The 18,032-nt window shown below is 40.7% G+C and overlaps 1 protein-coding gene across 3 annotated transcripts in view; it reads right to left on the bottom strand.

The window, feature by feature from the left end:
* The window catches only part of LOC114883340 (protein FRA10AC1), a 50,171-nt gene extending 34,334 nt beyond the window's left edge, over nt 1-15,837 (bottom strand). The window contains exons 1-7 of one of the 3 annotated variants that reach the window (XM_029201043.1): nt 15,647-15,837; nt 11,068-11,187; nt 6,859-6,976; nt 5,735-5,804; nt 4,101-4,177; nt 2,668-2,763; nt 2,510-2,555 (exon numbers count right to left, since the gene is read on the bottom strand). In XM_029201043.1, coding sequence (XP_029056876.1) covers nt 2,510-2,555; nt 2,668-2,763; nt 4,101-4,177 — 219 coding nt within the window. In that variant the 5' untranslated portion in view covers nt 5,735-5,804; nt 6,859-6,976; nt 11,068-11,187; nt 15,647-15,837. Of the gene's footprint in view, nt 1-2,509; nt 2,556-2,667; nt 2,764-4,100; nt 4,178-5,734; nt 5,805-5,905; nt 6,139-6,858; nt 6,977-11,067; nt 11,188-15,646 lie in introns of those variants that run through there. The other 2 variants (XM_029201042.1, XM_029201044.1) reach the window with 2 other exon arrangements.
* Nucleotides 15,838-18,032: the final 2,195 nt, after the last annotated feature.

Consider the following 18,032-nt stretch of genomic DNA (forward strand, 5'->3'; position numbering starts at 1 on the left):
GCTTCCTGGAAGATGGAGCAAAGATGTACAGTTGATCCCTGAACAGGGTGGATAGAACACCCACCCTCCTCATTGTCCAAAACCTGCACATAATGTATAATCAGCCCTCTGCATCTGTAGATTCAACCAACTGCAGATCATTAGTACTACAGTAAAATAAATACCCATATTTACACAAGTAATAGAGTAAAATAAAAATCCTTGTATAAGTGGACCCTCACAGTTCAAACCCTGTGTTGTTCAAGGGTCAACTGCACTTCTCCCTATTCCTCCCACTGAGAACTAAAAACCTTGGAAATTATATATAAAACAAACATAAGAAGACTCTGAAAGGTAGAGAGAAGAAGGCAGACCAGCTACGGACCTCAGGACCCATGGTATGACATGGTGCTGAGTTCCCCAGGTTTTCTTTTTGCTTAATAAATGCCAGACTTGGAGGTGAAGAAGCTGGATAGCTGGAAATACCAACAAGCACAGACAAAAGAAGTGCCAACAAAAGTCTGTTCCCTGTAACAAAATAATCAGGAGAGAGGCAGCCTAACAGGAAAGGTAACTTATAGGCAGTAACTACTCTATTCCAGCCAAACACTCCAGAAAATCTATGGCCCCACCTCCAGCCATGCAAGAAAAGGGGATCTAGACTTTCACCCTCACCAGGCTGTAACTAGATGCCCCAACATCCCCAACTGAGTGGTGTGATAGAAGGAGGAGCAGATGTTGAAATGCTAAAGGAGCAGTGGCAGATGAGATCCATGGGACAGCTAAGCTATTGGGTTAGGAGATAAGAGGAATAAAAAAATTGGTGACAAGAGAACTTCTATAACTTAAAGAAAAGGATCAGGAACAATAAAGTGAAAGTGGTGACAAGAGAACTTCTATAACTTAAAGAAAAGGATCAGGAACAATAAAGTGAAAGTGGTGACTACAAGATAGTGGGTATAATCTAATTGACGTCGTCTCCTTCTCCCTATCCTGACCGCAGTAATAAATACCCAGAAATACTTTCACTCTCCAATATTCCCAACAGTAATATGGATGGCCAGTGGTAGCGGCTTGTGTAATAAGCCACAGTCTTACCAAAAAGTTGAGCTGAGAGATGGCTATCACAGGGAAACAAGGTATAACTTAAAGACAGCCCCAATTCATGCCTGAAAGCTGAAGCCACAGTAGGCCTGAGACAGTCCACAAACAGACCTATTATTTTTTTTTCATTTTTATTTTTTCTAACATCTTTATTGGAATATAATTGCTTTACAATGCTGTGTTAGTTTCTCCTGTATAACAAAGTGAATAAGCTATATGTATACATATATCCCCATATCTCTTCCCTCTTGCGTCTCCCTCCCGCCCTCCCTATCCCACTCCTCTAGGTGGTCACAAAGCCCCGAGCTGATCTCCCTGGGCTGAGGCTGCTTCCCACTAGCTACCTATTTTACACTTGGTAGTGTATATATGTCCATGACACTCTCTCACTTCGTTCCAGCTTACCCTTCCCCCTCCTTGTGTCCTCAAGTCCATTCTCTAGTCTGTGTCTTTATTCCTGTCCTGCCCCTACATTCATCAGAACCTTTTTTTTTTTAGATTCCATATATATGTGTTAGCATACAGTATTTTTCTCTTTCTTACTTCACTCTGTATGACAGACTCTAGGTCCATCCACCTCACTACAAATAACTCAATTTCATTTCTTTTTATGGCTAAGTAATATTCCATTGTATATATGGGCCACATCTTCTTTATCCATTCATCTGTCAATGGACACTTAGGTTGCTTCCATGTCCTGGCTATTGTAAATAGTGCTGCAATGAACATTGTGGTACATGACTTTTTGAATTATGGTTTTCTCAGGGCATATGCCCAGCAGTGGGATTGCTGGGTCATATGGTAATTCTATTTTTAGTTTTTTAAGGAACCTCCATGGTGGCTGTATTAATTTACATTCCCACCAACAGTGCAAGGGGGTTCCCTTTTCTCCACACCCTCTCTGGCATTGATTGTCTGTAGATTTTTTGATGATGGCCATTCTGACCAGTGTGAGGTGATACCTCATTGTGGTTTTGATTTGCATTTCTCTAATGATCAAACAGACCTATTATTAAACACAGTTTTACAAAGACATTAAATAGCCAAGAACCAGGTAGGAAAAAAGAGTAAGAGTTAAAATGAGACTGAAGATAATAGTATAAAAATGAGAAATACTGACAGCTTGACAAAAATGGATTGGAAAAAATATCTGCAAGTACATGGACTTTGTAAACCTATTTATAGAAGATTAGTAATATGTTTTTATTATTTTTTGCCTCTAAATCTTTCTTATATATTAGTAAAAGAGAATTGTACTCAGAAGTATATATGGCAAAATTCCATATCAATAAACACTTATCTTTAAATATAAAATTTATGTCTATCTGACTTCACAAGATTTTATGAAATAAAATAGATTTAAAAAGTTGTATTAGAAAAAAAAAAAGTTGTATTAGTCACAAAATCTAGAAATATAAAAGGATACAGCATCCATAGCTATGAGATGAAACCTTCTATTTCTTGCTTCTTCCCTGTTAAGAAAAATTTTATTTCAAGCAAATTCAAATGTCTATATTTAATTAATATAATCAAATCACCAACATCTCAAACCAAAAAAAAGTAATGTACATTGAAGTACCATACCTATCCAGCAATTCTGCTGCAACTTGCTTATGGACCACCTTTCCATGTTTTTCTCTCTGAAATGGCTTTTTGAGCAGTAAATCATCTTCAACTGTCCTGGTTTGTTAAGAAGAAAAATTAGAAGAGTTCATTTTTCTCAGAGTGTTTCCTATTTCTTTATTATTTTCATAATTGGAACATGTTTTAAAGAATTCAACTCTTAAAGACTCACTGATCTTCAATGAGATATTTTACATCTCCTTTAACAGCTTAATTAATATCTTGACTTTATTTAATACCTATAAAGTGGAGAAGACGAGACTAACAAATGCATGGGTTCTGGTGTCACACCACCTGGGGTCCTTGGTTCAAATTTTGGCTCTGTCATTCATTATCTTAATCTTAAATTACTTAATCTTTTTGTGCCACAATTTCCTTGTTTGCAAAGTAGAGATAACAAAGCTTTCAGTAACTGATAACGGAAAAAGAAGGGCTGATTATAGATGATACAGACTTTAGGTGATCAGCCCTAGTTACTTAAATAGATATAATCCTAGAGCACACAAGACTATCCAACTAGATTGGCTCAAATTCTATTCTTACAAAGTAATATTTTTGAATGAAAAACCTTGAAAATGTAAAGCATTTTAATTTCATTTCATTACATAAAAATGTCATTTATTATATAATGATTTCTATTCTTTTGGTTATCCATGAAGACTGAGTACCCAACAAAAATGTTCAGCCCCAATTAGTATGCCTATATATTGTTTTCAGTGTCAAATAATAAACCAATTTTTATAAGTTTGGTTAATATGAATCAGTCAACCACTCCTAAGTTAATGGATAAAATCAAGTTTCTAAGCACTGAAGGCTGAAAACAATGCCCCTCCCTAAACACAGCTACTCCACCAAGATCTGGTCTCCTTTGTAAGGTTCAGGCTTTATCTGCTAAGAGTTCTTACCTCTTCCATTAAATAAAGACTTCCATGAACTCCTTCCTCTGGCCACTTAGTCTGCTCATTCACAAAATCCTAAGAACTGTGCTGCATCACAATCTCATCCTCCACAGGAACCCCATTTTGCAGTCAAGTACTAGCAAAGGGACAACCAACCAAGCCCCTTCTTAGCTATGACAGTTGCAAGTAGAGTCCTTGACAGTTGAATGAAAAATAGATGCAACAGAGAAATCTAAGAACTTTAACTGATTTCTGTTTTTTCCTTATGCTTCCCTTTCCATAAATCCCTTCACAGCACAAACATTACTTTCTTATCTTTTACATAACTGTTCTCAAATTTTTGAGTCAATTCATTATAGTTTAATAAACAAAAATTCATTCAGTAGAGCATCGCTGTCTTCTCATGTAAACACAATGCCAAAACTTTAAATATTATTTATACCTCATCTCAATTTAGAAAGGATCGGAAGCAGAGATCAATAAAAAATTACTTACTTTTTTTTCCTTTTGATAGATTCTCCACAGTGTTCATCATCACTAAAATCAGAGTCATAGCCTCCATGACCATGCATCTGTAAAGGAGTATAGTCAGTTACTTAGAACCTAAATTGCTCACAGTTCAGGAAACAGAATAGTTCAAAAATAAGTTATCTTTAAAAGCCACAATAGTTTTAAAGGATTGTGGTGGGCATATCAGGGGTTATCTAGCCATCTAAAACTTTCAATCACTTTGAAGTAACAAACTTACCCTTCAGAAAATGAATCAATGTTTTTCACTTTAATTACCAACAAGGGAGATTACTCTTTGACCTTTCCATGTAAAACCAGGTCTAGAAGCTGCCATGTCACTGCATACAAGGTTCAGCAATGCTTTACTTTTATTTGATTCAGAGTAATAATGGTTGCTGGTATTTATCAACTTTGTTCCAGACATTATGCTAGGTTCTTTACAAACACTGCTTCTAATTCTGCAAGTTAGGAACTATTACCTTCATTTTAGAGATAAAGAAATCAAGGACAAAGTTAAGTAAATCAATTATACAGAGCAAATACGTGGCTAAGCAGATCTACTTGATTCTTAAGCCCATGATCTCAACTACTACAAACTGACTCTCTGGAATATGCTAACATTTTGATTACTGTATTCCATTAGACTTAATGGATTTGTGAACAGTACGATCAACTGATAAAAATTTTCCTATCTTCTTTCAAGATTTCCTTTTTCTTTGAAACAGTTTCTTCAAGGTAAACCACCTTGTCCTTTGTTCTAGATAACTTTATCTTGTTTCTATTCATTTTTAAATCAAAATTCTTAGAAATACTGAAAGATCTCAATTGTCACTCAGTTGTGTTAGAAAGCAGCTCCTGGTTTCAGCATTACATAGAATTTGGGATATACATTAATGACGGATGGATGGATTATTTGACTATATCTGCTAAATAAGGTGGCTACATCAAACAATCTTTAAATCCTATGAGTCTGTGATCTTCATAATTCCATTTTCAAACTTACGTGTATGGGTGCATATCTCTCTTCCCTGCCCCACAGAATTCGGGAGAGGCGGGCCCTAGCCAAGGTTGAGGCGAAGGTTTAGGCCACTTTCAACTCTACTCTCACTAAGTCACACCTGGATCGCACACCTTTTTATCATGTCAACTCCTTGCTTCCGCTGTTTTATCACATCTGTTCAAACCATACCAGCCTCTCACACCTTGTCTTATGTCCTCACTTTCTTCACATTCTGATGGGGGACAACCACTGTGGGGAGCTTAGAGATAAGTTCTGGAGTCAGCCTGACAGAATGCAAACCCTGGCTCTGCACGTTTCATGTCTTTCTTTGGGCATGCTCCTTAACCTCTAGGAGCCTGTTTCCCCCTCCATAAAGGGAGGCTAATGAAAGAAAGTACCGGTCTCACAGAACTGGGCATTAAATGAGTTACCGCATATAAAGGGTTTTAGAACAACGTCTGGTACAGTACAACCCTCCCAATTTTAACTACTATTACCGTCATGATGTTCCTACACCCTGGGACACCACCTCCTACCCTTGTTCCCCCTGTCTCGTTTTTTTCTCGTCCATCCCATACCCATCTGAATTCAGTAGTTGCATTAAAAAGTTCTCACTCACTTCAGGCTACGAATCAACTGACAAGAACCAAGAGAAATTCGAGAAGGGAGGCGCGGGGTGTCTTCTGAATCTGCCATCAAAAAAAAAAAAAAAATCAACTCGTAGCACATAAGAAACAAGTTTCGAGATCTTTCTCCCCGACCCCAAGCACTCATGGCCTTTCTCACACACCCCTTCCCCTCCTCTGCCAAGTGCTCCCGCTGAGTCGTTGTTCCCTCTTCTGCCCGCGTCTGCAGCGACGACCCACGGCCTGAGCGAGCTGCTGCGGCACCAAACCCGTCGCCCCGGCTGCGTAGCCTCACCACAGTCGCCGCCACTGCCAGAGCCACAAGAGCCGCCGCCGCCGCCCGCTCCCCGCCTCTCCCTACGGGTCCCAGCTGGGCGCTGCTTCCGGTCCGGCTCGGCCGCGCGTCTCACTTAAATGACACCGTTCCCGGGCGCGCCGACTTTGTGTTACAGCCAAAACAGCCCCGGGAAACAAAGGCCGCGGGAGAACAGGGCCGGAAGGGAAGGTGGAGGCTCCCAGCTTTACCGAAGTCGCCTCGCTCGGTTTTTTCCTGGGCCTTCTTCCATTACCCTCTGGGAAGCCCAACATTTAATCTCGTGTGGCACAGCTCATACTAAGCCCACGCCCCTCGTTTGAAATTTTATTTCGTTTTAGAAAAAACCCTGCCTGGATATCACTTGCCGTCCTCTTTCTAGTAACCTTAGAAACGCCTCCTCGGAGCAACCTTGCTGAGCGTCTCAGTCTCCGATCTGCCTCTCCTCCCTCTGCCCCACTCCTCCCAATAAAACAGTTCTCATAATTAGAACAGAAATAGCTTTCCATCGCTTCACCACCCACACAGTAGATGCCATTCCAAATGCAGTGCTGGTGGCAGAGGAGCTCATCGAAGATGCGAGGAGAGGCAATAGTAGCGATTTCACAGGGTCGCGAATCCTCTGCAGACAAGTGACTTGGCACAGGTGAAAAGAGATCCACATTTAAAAAATCCAAATTTTTTTAGATTTACTAAAAACAAAAAAAAGGAAGAAAGAAAGAAAAAGAAAGAAGGAAAGAAAAAAAATGCAGGCAGGAAAAGTTAAATTATTTTAAGCTCTGCCGGGTTCTCCCTGTGTTTTACCTTTTCTAAATTAGGATGCCCCATTCTGCTTTACAGCCTAGTTACTGGGTTCGTGTCGTGTCTCCCTCCGGCTGATGCTATTCATCCTTGCTTCCTCCTCGGTACCCAACATGGTTCCCTGGAAATCAAAAGCGCTAATTAAATATTTGTTGAATTGAACTGGCACGCCACTGACTTTCACAGCGTGCTCATTTTAGTGAAAACCTTAGCACGTAACATTCATTTTACATCTTTTGCACCAAACAGTAGATAACAATATATACCAGTTCAAGCCCTCCTTCTATCCCTGACAGTAAATTACAGATACAACCTGCTTTACCCAATGCAGTAAATATGATCTTTAAAAATCTGTAAGTTAAATTATTGTAAATTCAATTATTTCAAAATGCAATCAGATTAAACTTCAGTAAAAACGTTTATTAAAATATTTAAAGCAGTAGGAAGCCTCACGATTTAACATTATACTATATTGAATTATTTTGTCAAGTAGTTCCTTTTTTAGTAAATATCTAAAATATCTATTCTGTTCTTTTATTTATTATTGATAAAACCAAACACACTTGTACCTGGTATTCATTTCCTTTCTACCAATATGTGACCTTTAATAGCATTTTCTACCATTCTTAATATATTTTGTCTGTTGCTTCATTTTCCTCTTACAACAAGCCTGTGCTGCATGCAGTGTTATTAGCCCCATTTTGCACGTAAGAAATAGAAGCACAGAACTCAGAGCCACAGGCCTGGTGAGGGTCTAGAAACTGGGAATACTTGATTCTCTACAAGACCCTGTTTTCTCTCTGTGGCTCTCTCTCTGTCAAATTCTTTCTTTTTAAATTTACATATTTGTTTTTATTTTTGGCTGCATTGAGTCTTCGTTTGCTGCGTGCGGGCTTTCTCCAGTTGAGGCTAGCGGGGGCTACTCTTCCTTGCGGTGCACGGACTTCTCATTGCAGTGGCTTCTCTTGTTGCAGAGCACGGGCTCTAGGCACGTGGGCTTCAGTAGTTGTGGCACACGGGCTCAGTAGTTGTGGTTCGCGGGCTCAAGAGCGCAGGCTCAGTAGTTGTGGCGCACGGGCTTCGTTGCTCCGCGGCATGTGGGATCTTCCCGGGCGAGGGCTTGAACCCGTGTCCCCTGGCATTGGCAGGCAGATTCTTAACCACTGTGCCACCGGGAAGCCCCAAATTCTTTCTTTCTCTCTCTCTTTTTAACTCATCAACTGTGTGAGAAATAGCTTCTGGTTCTAACACTTTAAGAATTTCAGATCTGTTGCTACCAGATCATTCAGCCAAAGATCTGCATTTCTCCCTTTGAGGCAGCAGTTATTGAAAGAGAGAAAATAGAAGATATATGTTAGGGATAGATCACATGATCTGAACTAAGAACAATTAATACAGGATAGACAACCCACCTGATCAGGAAATATCAAGTTAGCAATTACAGCTCAACAACTATAAAAACTGCAAATATTTATTAGGGGCCTGCTCTGGACAGAGAACTGTCAAAATCATCAGGGTTGCAAATATCTAAAAGTCACTCCTTACTCTCAAAGGCTGACTAGTAAGAAAGAACGAATGTATAGAAAAAAAACAATAAAATATTCTATCATATATGAAGTGCCTGGTAAATGGCATGAACCTATGGTTCCCAATCTATAAAATGTTCTATTTTAATGAATATGAAAATTTACATGGACACCAATGTTATATAACTCAAATAAAGCAAAAAAATACTACGATAGGTATGTGGTGGGGGTGAGGGAAGTTGGTCCCCACTCCACGCCATCACCCTCCTCTCACACACACACACACCCTTATTCCCTGCCACCCTTCCCCCCACCCCCAGAAAAAAAATGCTGCTCTGGGAAACAGCACAATAAAGAACTCCACTTCAAAATCAGCCTGACCCACAATCAAGTTAGGTCTCTGTCACTTACTAGCTAGGAGATCATGGGCACGTTTTTAATTGAGTAAGTCTTTATTTCCTCAACTATAAAATGGAGATAACAGTAATAACTATCTCATAGTGGGTTATGAGGTTTAAAATGAAACAATGCAGCTAAAATGCCTAGAATGATGCATAGTTCATAATAAGAATATAATAAATGCTACTTGAGGAAAGTAGCATTTCTTGAGGGAATTCTTGTGATTTAGTTTAAAAATTAACTTCTTCTTGAGTATGGCCTAGAAACAGATCCACACTTATATAATCCTATGATTAATGGCATAGGTTTAAGTATGGACTTCTCAATAAATAGTTCTGAGCCAATTTAATATTACGGTAAAAAAAAAAACAAAAAACCTCAACTCCTAACTTGATTCACACCATACGTATTAGTCACCTTCAAAGAAAACACAGGAAAACCTCTTCATGATATTCCATGATCTCTTCATTAGGGCAGGAGAAATTCTCTTAGATAGGACACACAAAAGGCTAACCATAAAGGACAAAAATAAATTACCGACTTCGGTTCATTTAAAAGACTTTATTAAAAAATGAAAAGTTAAGGGGAATTCCCTGGTGGTCCAGTGGTTAGGACTCCATGCTTCCACTGCAGGGGACACGGGTTCGATGCCCGGTCAGAGAACTAAGATCCCACATGCCATGCATCGTGGCCAAAAAAAAAGAAAAAAATTTAAGTCACAGAGTGGGAGAAAATATTACAGTAGACACATTTATCAAATTGTCAGATTATATGAAGAACTTTAAAAATAAGTAAAAGGCAGAAACCCAATAGAAAAATTCGCTAAAGACTTGAATAGGCAGTTCACAAAAAAGATGTCCAAATAGCCAATGCACATAAAACAAAGGGCTTGTCTTCACTAGTTATCAGAGAAATGAAAATTAAGAACACAATGCACACCATTACACACCTACGAGAATGGCTAACTGGAAAAGACAGACTTAGTGCTGATGGAGATGTCGTATGACTATGACTATTATATACTGCTGATGGGAGTGTAAATTGGTACAATCACCTTGAAAAAGGTGTTCAGTAGTATCTGCTAATGCTGAATGTGGGTATATTCTATGTCTCATATATCCCACTCCTCAGAATACCTTCAACAGAAAAGTGAACATATATTCATCAAAAGACCTGAATTAGAAAGCACTAGCACTATTTATAAGTCAAAAACTGGAAGCAACCCAAATGTTCAGCAGCATTAGAATAGTTAAATAAATTACGACTTATTAACACAATGGAATACTATACAGCAATAAAAACAGACACACCACAACTACATGCATTAGCACAGATGAATCTCATCAATGTAAGGCTGAACAAAAGAAGCATTGTATATGCAAAAGAATACATATGACACAGTCCTATTCATATAAAAGACAACAGGAAAAGTAATCTATCTGTGACAAGTCAGGATAATGATTTCCCTGGTGGGTATAGAGGAGGTGACTGGAAGGGGGCACGAGGCCGTGGCGGGACGGGGCTTCTGGGAAAATGTTTCTTGACCCTGGCATTCACTACATGAGTGGTTCATTTCTACCTATGATTTGTGTACTTTTATGTATGTATGCTGTGCTTCAATAAAGAATTTACATTTTACAAAATTTAACGGTTCCTAGAGTTTTTATAACTTTGACTCTAATTGATCAATGGAAGTGTTGGTGATTAAAGCGATTTCAGGCATGGCAGAATAAGTTAGGGAGTAGATAGGTGGGATTTCCTGGGGTCTCAGAATTCATGTCACATAAATGCTTGCATAGCCAAAGACAAATTTCCTGTAGGCACCAAGATGGAGGCAGACGGGGGCTCTGTAAGTGCTGAGAAAGACCCTAGTCAGCACCCAAAGGACTGACATTGCCCAGGCCTCGAACACTTGGCACGGTCAGCTCTACTTCCTGTACATTTATAAGCCAGGATCTGGCAGAAGGCAGCTCCACAACCTCTGTAGTACAGCTCAGCCCATGGACAGAGACACAATCTAATTGTTTTCTTTTGCGATCTGGTCAGCGGTTGGTCACTCGCTTGTGTAAGTGCCTGGAAGAGGCAGCCAGAGCACGAACACTGTGGTTGGATGGAAGTTGAGAAGCAAAGTAGAGAGACAGCAATATACCAGTTAGCCAAATGAATTGACTGTCATTTCTAGGCCTGCTCCCAGGAGGCGAGATCAGAGACAGGATGTCTATAAAACACCTCTCTGAGGCAGTGGTGGAGAAGGAGCCTTGTGATTAAGAGATAGGGAGACACTTACCAGGTCAATGAGATGAGAAGCAGAGGCCATCTACTTCTAAATGTCACCGGAAAACTGAGGCACTTATTTTTTGTCATATAATATCTGTGGGTATCAAGATTTCAGGCCTCATTCAGGAAACTGCAAAGTAGGGAGACATTATAATAATGAAAGATGTTGGCTGCTGTAACTCTGGATCCTTCTTCAAGGGCTGGCTGGGCCTATAATCATGGAAAAGACATAATTCCCCCCATTGAGGCTATAGAGGAGGAAAGAAAACCTCTATCTTTCTAAGTTCTTCTGGCTGGTCTAAGAATTAAATTGACGTGAGACAGATTACCAGGAGAAAGTCAAATTTAATTACATATGTACAAGGTTTCATAAGAATACATATCACACGACTTCACAGTTTGTGAACACGAATTAACTGTGTAGAGAGTGTGTTGTATAGTCAAGTGAAACGTCCAGTGAGGTAGGTCTGCTGTGTATTTAAGGATACATATTATTATGGGGTCAGGCAACCAGATGTAAATAGTAAGCAATTTTCCTCAATGATCCCTTAATTAACATATTCTCTGAAACTAAAGCCTCTTTGACTAGCTGTTCTGATACTGAAGGTGATAACTGATAGTTGGAAGTGGAAACACTTAAACACAGAGGGATAAGCTAAATGACTGAATAGGCTCTGAGGAACAGTGGTAAACAGGAGATGGAGGGCCATATAAAAGCAACAGCACCCAAAGTAATACTGGGATCCATAAATGGAACTTTCTCAATGGCATACTTTATTGTCAGGAATTTTGTTCAATAGTATAGGAGGCATACAATAGAAATGTAGGCCAGGATTGCTAGAGCAATCCATTTTTCTAGAGAAGGTGGCAATCTGGATTTTTAGATTCAATATTCTGATTTTTAATATTGGCATCCAATTCAAGTTTAAAAATCAAAGCAAAACACCCTTTGGGCCAAAGCGCTTCTGTGAGCTGAATTCAGCCCATGGGATGCAGGTTTCCAAGGGGTAATCCTTCGACCTCAGGACTGCACTTCGGCGGTGGTGGTTTTCCAAGCAAAGGTTCTGAGCCTGTTTTGGATGCATTCGTGAGAATAAAACAGGTTCCTGGTAAGTCAGGCATGGACACTCATTCAAGGAAGGAATCAAAAGACTTAAATAAACACTCGGGAAAGGGGGTTCACAGCAAGGGGTAATCTGTAAGTCCCTGGAGAGGAATATCTATGCCAATTGAGAGACCCAGGGTGTCACCCCGACTGGGGGCATGGACCTCACATCCCAGCACACAGTGACAATGCTGAATTTTGCCTGAGCCCTTTGCTCCTGGAAAACAGGGCCAATTAAAGGAATTTCCCAGATTTTGTGATCTGGAAGAGAGCTTATTGCAAAGAACCACTCTTTCCTGTATGACTTAAATAAGCCTCAGATGCCCCCTGTTTAACCTATGACAAAGCTACACATAGACCCCCGCAAATTCCCATTCTTTGCCTCATAAATGATGAACTAAACTGCTCATCCCCACTGATCAAGTGGATCGAAATGCTTGTTAACCAAACTTCGGTTGAGCTGCTTTCCTCCCTCCAAGCCCCTGAACTTTGGCCCACCATCAGCCTGAGCCAGCATACAGAGAACAGACTGGGCTCAGCATAAAATATTCTCTGATCTACAGTCTGATCGTACCACCCTTTCATTCAAATTTCCCACATTTGGTTCTTTCCAGCCCTGTTCGTGCCTCTCTATTAAAATAAGACCAAAAAGCAAGCCAAAAAACCCTGTATTTGCATGACCCTGGAGACCCCTGCAGGTTCTCCCTGTTGCAGTTGTCCTCCCTCCTTCCTTTTCACAATAGTCCCTCTACCTACCCTTGCAAAATTTTTTTGAAAAACGTCTCTCCCAGCTAAGTCAAGATTTGTTTTTTGTTTGATCATGTCCTTATGCATCCTATATTAAATATTTTGCACAATTTCTGACAATAAATTGTGCTGTTTAAAATACTGTTTATGGGGCTTCCCTGGTGGCGCAGTGGTTGAGAGTCCGCCTGCCGATGCAGGGGACACGGGTTCGTGCCCCGATCCGGGAAGATCCCACATGCTGCGGAGCGGCTGGGCCCGTGAGCCATGGCCGCTGAGCCTGTGCGTCCGGAGCCTGTGCTCCGCAACGGGAGAGGCCACAACAGTGAGAGGCCCGCGTACCGCAAAAAAAAAAATAATAATAAAAATAAAATATTGTTTATGAACAGAATTATTATCTGGTGAATGATGCCCTCTCACAGGACAAGAATTAAGCAGCCACTGAAGTGACCCCAAGTCACTGGGCAGTGAGACGCTAGACGTCAGGAGTAAGGTCTCTAGTCTGTCTTGTCTTCCATGATACCACACTCAAGTTTTTCCTCATCTTCAGCCTATGCCTTCATAGGCTCTGATGTTCTGCAGGGTTGGGGCTGGGTGTTCTTCTCTCCCTACTCTATCAGCCATTTCCATGGCTCAGAGGACCATCTACATGCTTATGTGCCCCCAGTTTATATCTTTTTAATGGCTTAATAATATTCATCATAGCTATCTATCTATCGATCTATATCACATTTTGTTTATCCATTCATCTGTTGACAGACATGGGTCATTTTTACCTTTTGGCTACTGCGAGTAATAATGCTATGAACACTGGTATACAAATATCTGTTCGAGTCCCCTGCTTTCAATTCTTTTGATATATTCCTAGGAGTAGAATTATTGGGTCATATGGGAGTTCTCTGCTTAACCTTTGAGAAACCACCAATCTGTTTTCCACAACAGCTACCATTTAATATTCCTACCTTCTCCACATCCTCACCAACACATTATTTTCCCCCCCTTTTTTTCTTTTCTCTTTTTATAGCCATCCTAATTGGTGTGAAGTGGTATCTCATTGTAGTTTTGATTTGATTTTCCTAATGACTAATGATATTGAGCATCTTTTCATGTGCTTATTCACCATTTAATACCTTCTTTGGAGAACTGTCTATTTAAGTCCTTTGCCTACTTTTGAATTGGGTTTTTTGTTTTTTTGTTGTTGAGTTTTAATTCTTTATAGATTCCAGATATTCATCTCTTTTCAGATAAACAATTTGCAAATATTTTCTCCATCCTATAAGTTGTCTTTTCACTTTCTTGATAGTATTTTTTGATGCACAAAAGTTCTTGATTTTGATAAAATCCAATTTAAAAAGATAATTTTTTTAAAAGGCTAAAATCATGACTCTTGTACACATATAAAATTACTGCACATCAGAGATTTTTACTTACCTAATTCATGAGGCAAGCAGCAAGATGTTACCCCCCAGTTCAAAGGAGAATTTAGAGAACACACATATATAGGCAATCAGGAAAGTTAATATGAATTTACAAATGGATGCAAAACTGGTCAATACCCACAGGGCAATAATCAATTGCACCTCCACTAGACAAAATTCATTTCCGTCCCTATTGACATGACTCATTTGTATTGCTATCAGTTTTATACAACTTAAAAAGTTGTATAAAATAGCTCAAAGACAATGAAAGTCTCATAACTTGATTGGGTGCTAGACAGGATACCTAGTAATCCATTTTCCTTTTTCAAAGTCTTCCATAAATTTTCCCGATGCCACCCCAGGCCACTCCCAGCATTATCCCAGCAGTGAGGTGAACAAGCTGCTCTCCAACTGCCTCCACTCTTTCAGCACTGGGATAGCTGCGGGGGGCAGTTAGTTCAGTTCAAGGACTAGTCATTAAGGGCCAGGTGGCGGAGGTGTAGCTATCCAGCCACTCCTGCTACAAACACTGAATATTTACTGTGAGCCAGCATTATGCTACAAGCACAGCGGGGAACAAGGCTGAATAGTCTCTGTCCTCTTGAGCTTTACTGTCCAAACAGGGACAGGAAGAACAAATGAATAAACAAGTAGGATAATTACAAACTGTGAAAAATGCAATGAAGGAAAACAGCTGCCATCACAGAGAATCGCCCAGAGGGGCCTACGTAAGCGGGGTGGTCAGGACTGATCTCTCGGAGGAGAACATTGAAGCTGATACTTGAAAGATGAAGAGAAGCCAGCCATTCCGAGTGTGGAGTGTGGCAGGAAGCCAGCCAAGTAGCTGCTCTGCAGTCTGTCCTCACCCTCCGCACTTTTAGGACAGGTCTGCAGCAGCCGCGATTACTGTCTACCGCTGCCCTGGTGTGCAGGAGGCCGGAAAGGCCAGAGCCTGCCCTCCCAGCTGCCTTTGAGTCTCAGGTTCAAAAATTTTCAAGGGGAAGAGAAGGAGCCCTCCCAAACCAACTCACCCTCCTTCCTCTTTGGTCCCAGTTTTCCTCTAAATACCCCCTACCTGCTAAGTGAAGCCTGAAATGTCAACATGCAAACAACAGTTGAACCCAGAAAAAGAGAAAAACGGCTTTAACAATGCAAATGAGTGGGAGAATTAACACATTACTGTGACTGTGTAAAATAATCAGCTCTTTTGCTGAACTGATTTGATCAGAAAGTTGCAAAACACAGGGATCTTCCAGGCAAGAGGAAAAGTCCAAGGGTGGTGTGGGGCAATGCGGCACCAGGATCAATGGCACCTGCCTCACCTTTTTGTCCAGGGTCTGGGCAATAGGTCATCACTGTTCCAAAATCATGTCGTGCTGCTCCGTGACTCTCACCAGGATGCTGGCACACGAAGGGCAAGGTTGGGAACCATCTGCCCAAGTTGGAGCACTGCAAGTGAACGGGCTCCTAGGGACAGGCAGGAGAGGAAGAAGAAGGCAGAGGGCAGAGTTTGAGGCATTGATCTGGGTAGGAGAGGAAGCAGGAGATTGAGAACAGCAGACTAGGAGAGCCCACAGAGCCAGAGAAAAATGTTGTATCATAGCAACCGAGGGAAGTGTTTAAAGAAAGGAAGTGGCCCATTATGTCAATACAGAGGGACTGTTTCTCAGAATGTATGTGCCTCTGGGAATACCCACCTCAGAACCACGTGGGGGGTTATTAAGAATTCAGACTCCTAGGCCTCAGCCACCCCTGGTTTGGAACCTCTGTCTCTGGAGCCAGGAATTGGCATTTTAATAGGTGCTTAGGGATGTATGTTCCAAGTCGTGTTTAAAGGCGTGGGATATAGAATTAGAGCTGGGTCTGATTCTGGTTCCTTCGCTTCAGCTTTTAGGCAAATTATTTAACCTCTATGAGCCCTAGCTTCTTAAAATCTGAAATAATACCTTCTACATAGAATTGATATAAGGACAATCTTCATATGAGATTTTATATATATATTATATATAGGCAGTGCTTAGCACAATGCCTGGAGCACAGTTAAAAGTCAATCAACGTTAACTGCTATTATTACATAATAAAGAAAGGCCACTGGATTTGGGAAGAGGGTAATTTTAAATTTTCCAGAGAGTTTCAGTAGTGGAGCTTGGGAAATTTCCGGGAATTAAAAAGGAAATACGTGGATAAGAAGTAGAAGCAGCAAGTGAAGATCAAGTTCAAGCTCAGAAAAATTTGCAGCAGGAGGAAAGACATTTGGCTTGTTAGTTAGAACTGGGTAATGTTGGTAGGAGAAAGGTTATTACTAAAATAGCAGTGATGCATATGGTCACCTTTTTTTTTTTTTTGCGGTACGCGGGCCTCTCACTGTTGTGGCCTCTCCTGTTGCGGAGCACAGGCTCCGGATGCACAGGCTCAGCAGCCATGGCTCACGGGCCCAGCTGTTCCGCGGCATGTGGGATCTTCCCGGACCGGGGCACGAACCCGCGTCCCCTGCATCGGCAGGCGGACTCTCAACCACTGTGCCACCAGGGAAGCCCGGTCACCTTATTTTTGATAAAGTAGGCAAGAATATACAATGGAGAAAAGACAGCCTCTTCAATAAGTGGTGCTGGGAAAACTGGACAGCTACATGTAAAAGAATGAAATTAGAACACTCCCTAACACCATACACGAAAATAAACTCAAAATGGATTAAAGACCTAAATGTAATGCCAGACACTATAAAACTCTTAGAGGAAAACATAGGCAGAACACTCTATGACGTAAATCACAGCAAGATCCTTTTCGACCCACCTCCTAGAGAAATGGAAATAAAAACAAAAATAAATGGGACCTAATGAAACTTAAAATCTTTTGCACAGCGAAGAAAACCAGAAACAAGACGAAAAGACAACCTTCAGAATGGAAGAAAATATTTGCAAATGAAGCAACTGACCAAGGATTAATCTCCAAAATTTACAAGCAGCTCATGCAGCTCAATATCAAAAAAACAAACGACCCAATCCAAAAATGGACAGAAGACCTAAATGGACATTTCTCCAAAGAAGATATACAGATTGCCAACAAACACATGAAAGGATGCTCAGCATCACTGTTCATTAGAGAAATGCAAATCAAAACTATAAGGTATCACCTCACACCGGTCAGAATGGCCATCACCAAAAAATCTACAAACAATAAATGGTGGAGAGGGTGTGGAGAAAAGGGAACGCTCTTGCACTGTTGGTGGGAATGTAGATTGATACAGCCACTATGGGGAACAGTATGGAGGTTCCTTAAAAAAGTAAAAATAGAACTACCATACGACCCAGCAATCCCACTACTGGGCATGTACCCTGAGAAAACCATAATTCAAAAAGAGTCATGTACCACAACGTTCATTGCAGCACTATATACGATAGCCAGGACATAGAAGCAAGCTAAGTGTCCATCGACTAATGAATGGATAAAGAAGATGTGGCTCATATATACAATGGAATATTACTCAGCCATAAAAAGAAATGAAATTGAGTTATTTGTAGTGAGGTGGATGGACATAGAGTCTGTCATACAGAGTGAAGTAAGTCAGAAAGAGAAAAACAAATACTGTATGCTAACACATATAACATGGAATCTAAAAAAAAAGGTTCTCATGAACCTAGGGGCAGGACAGGAATACAGACGCAGACGTAGAGAATGGACTTGAGGACATGGGGAGGGGGAAGGGTA

The sequence above is a fragment of the Monodon monoceros genome, unplaced genomic scaffold (assembly GCF_005190385.1).
Source record: "Monodon monoceros isolate NGI ecotype Baffin Bay Population unplaced genomic scaffold, NGI_Narwhal_1 Super_Scaffold_4, whole genome shotgun sequence".
NCBI lineage: Eukaryota > Metazoa > Chordata > Mammalia > Artiodactyla > Monodontidae > Monodon > Monodon monoceros.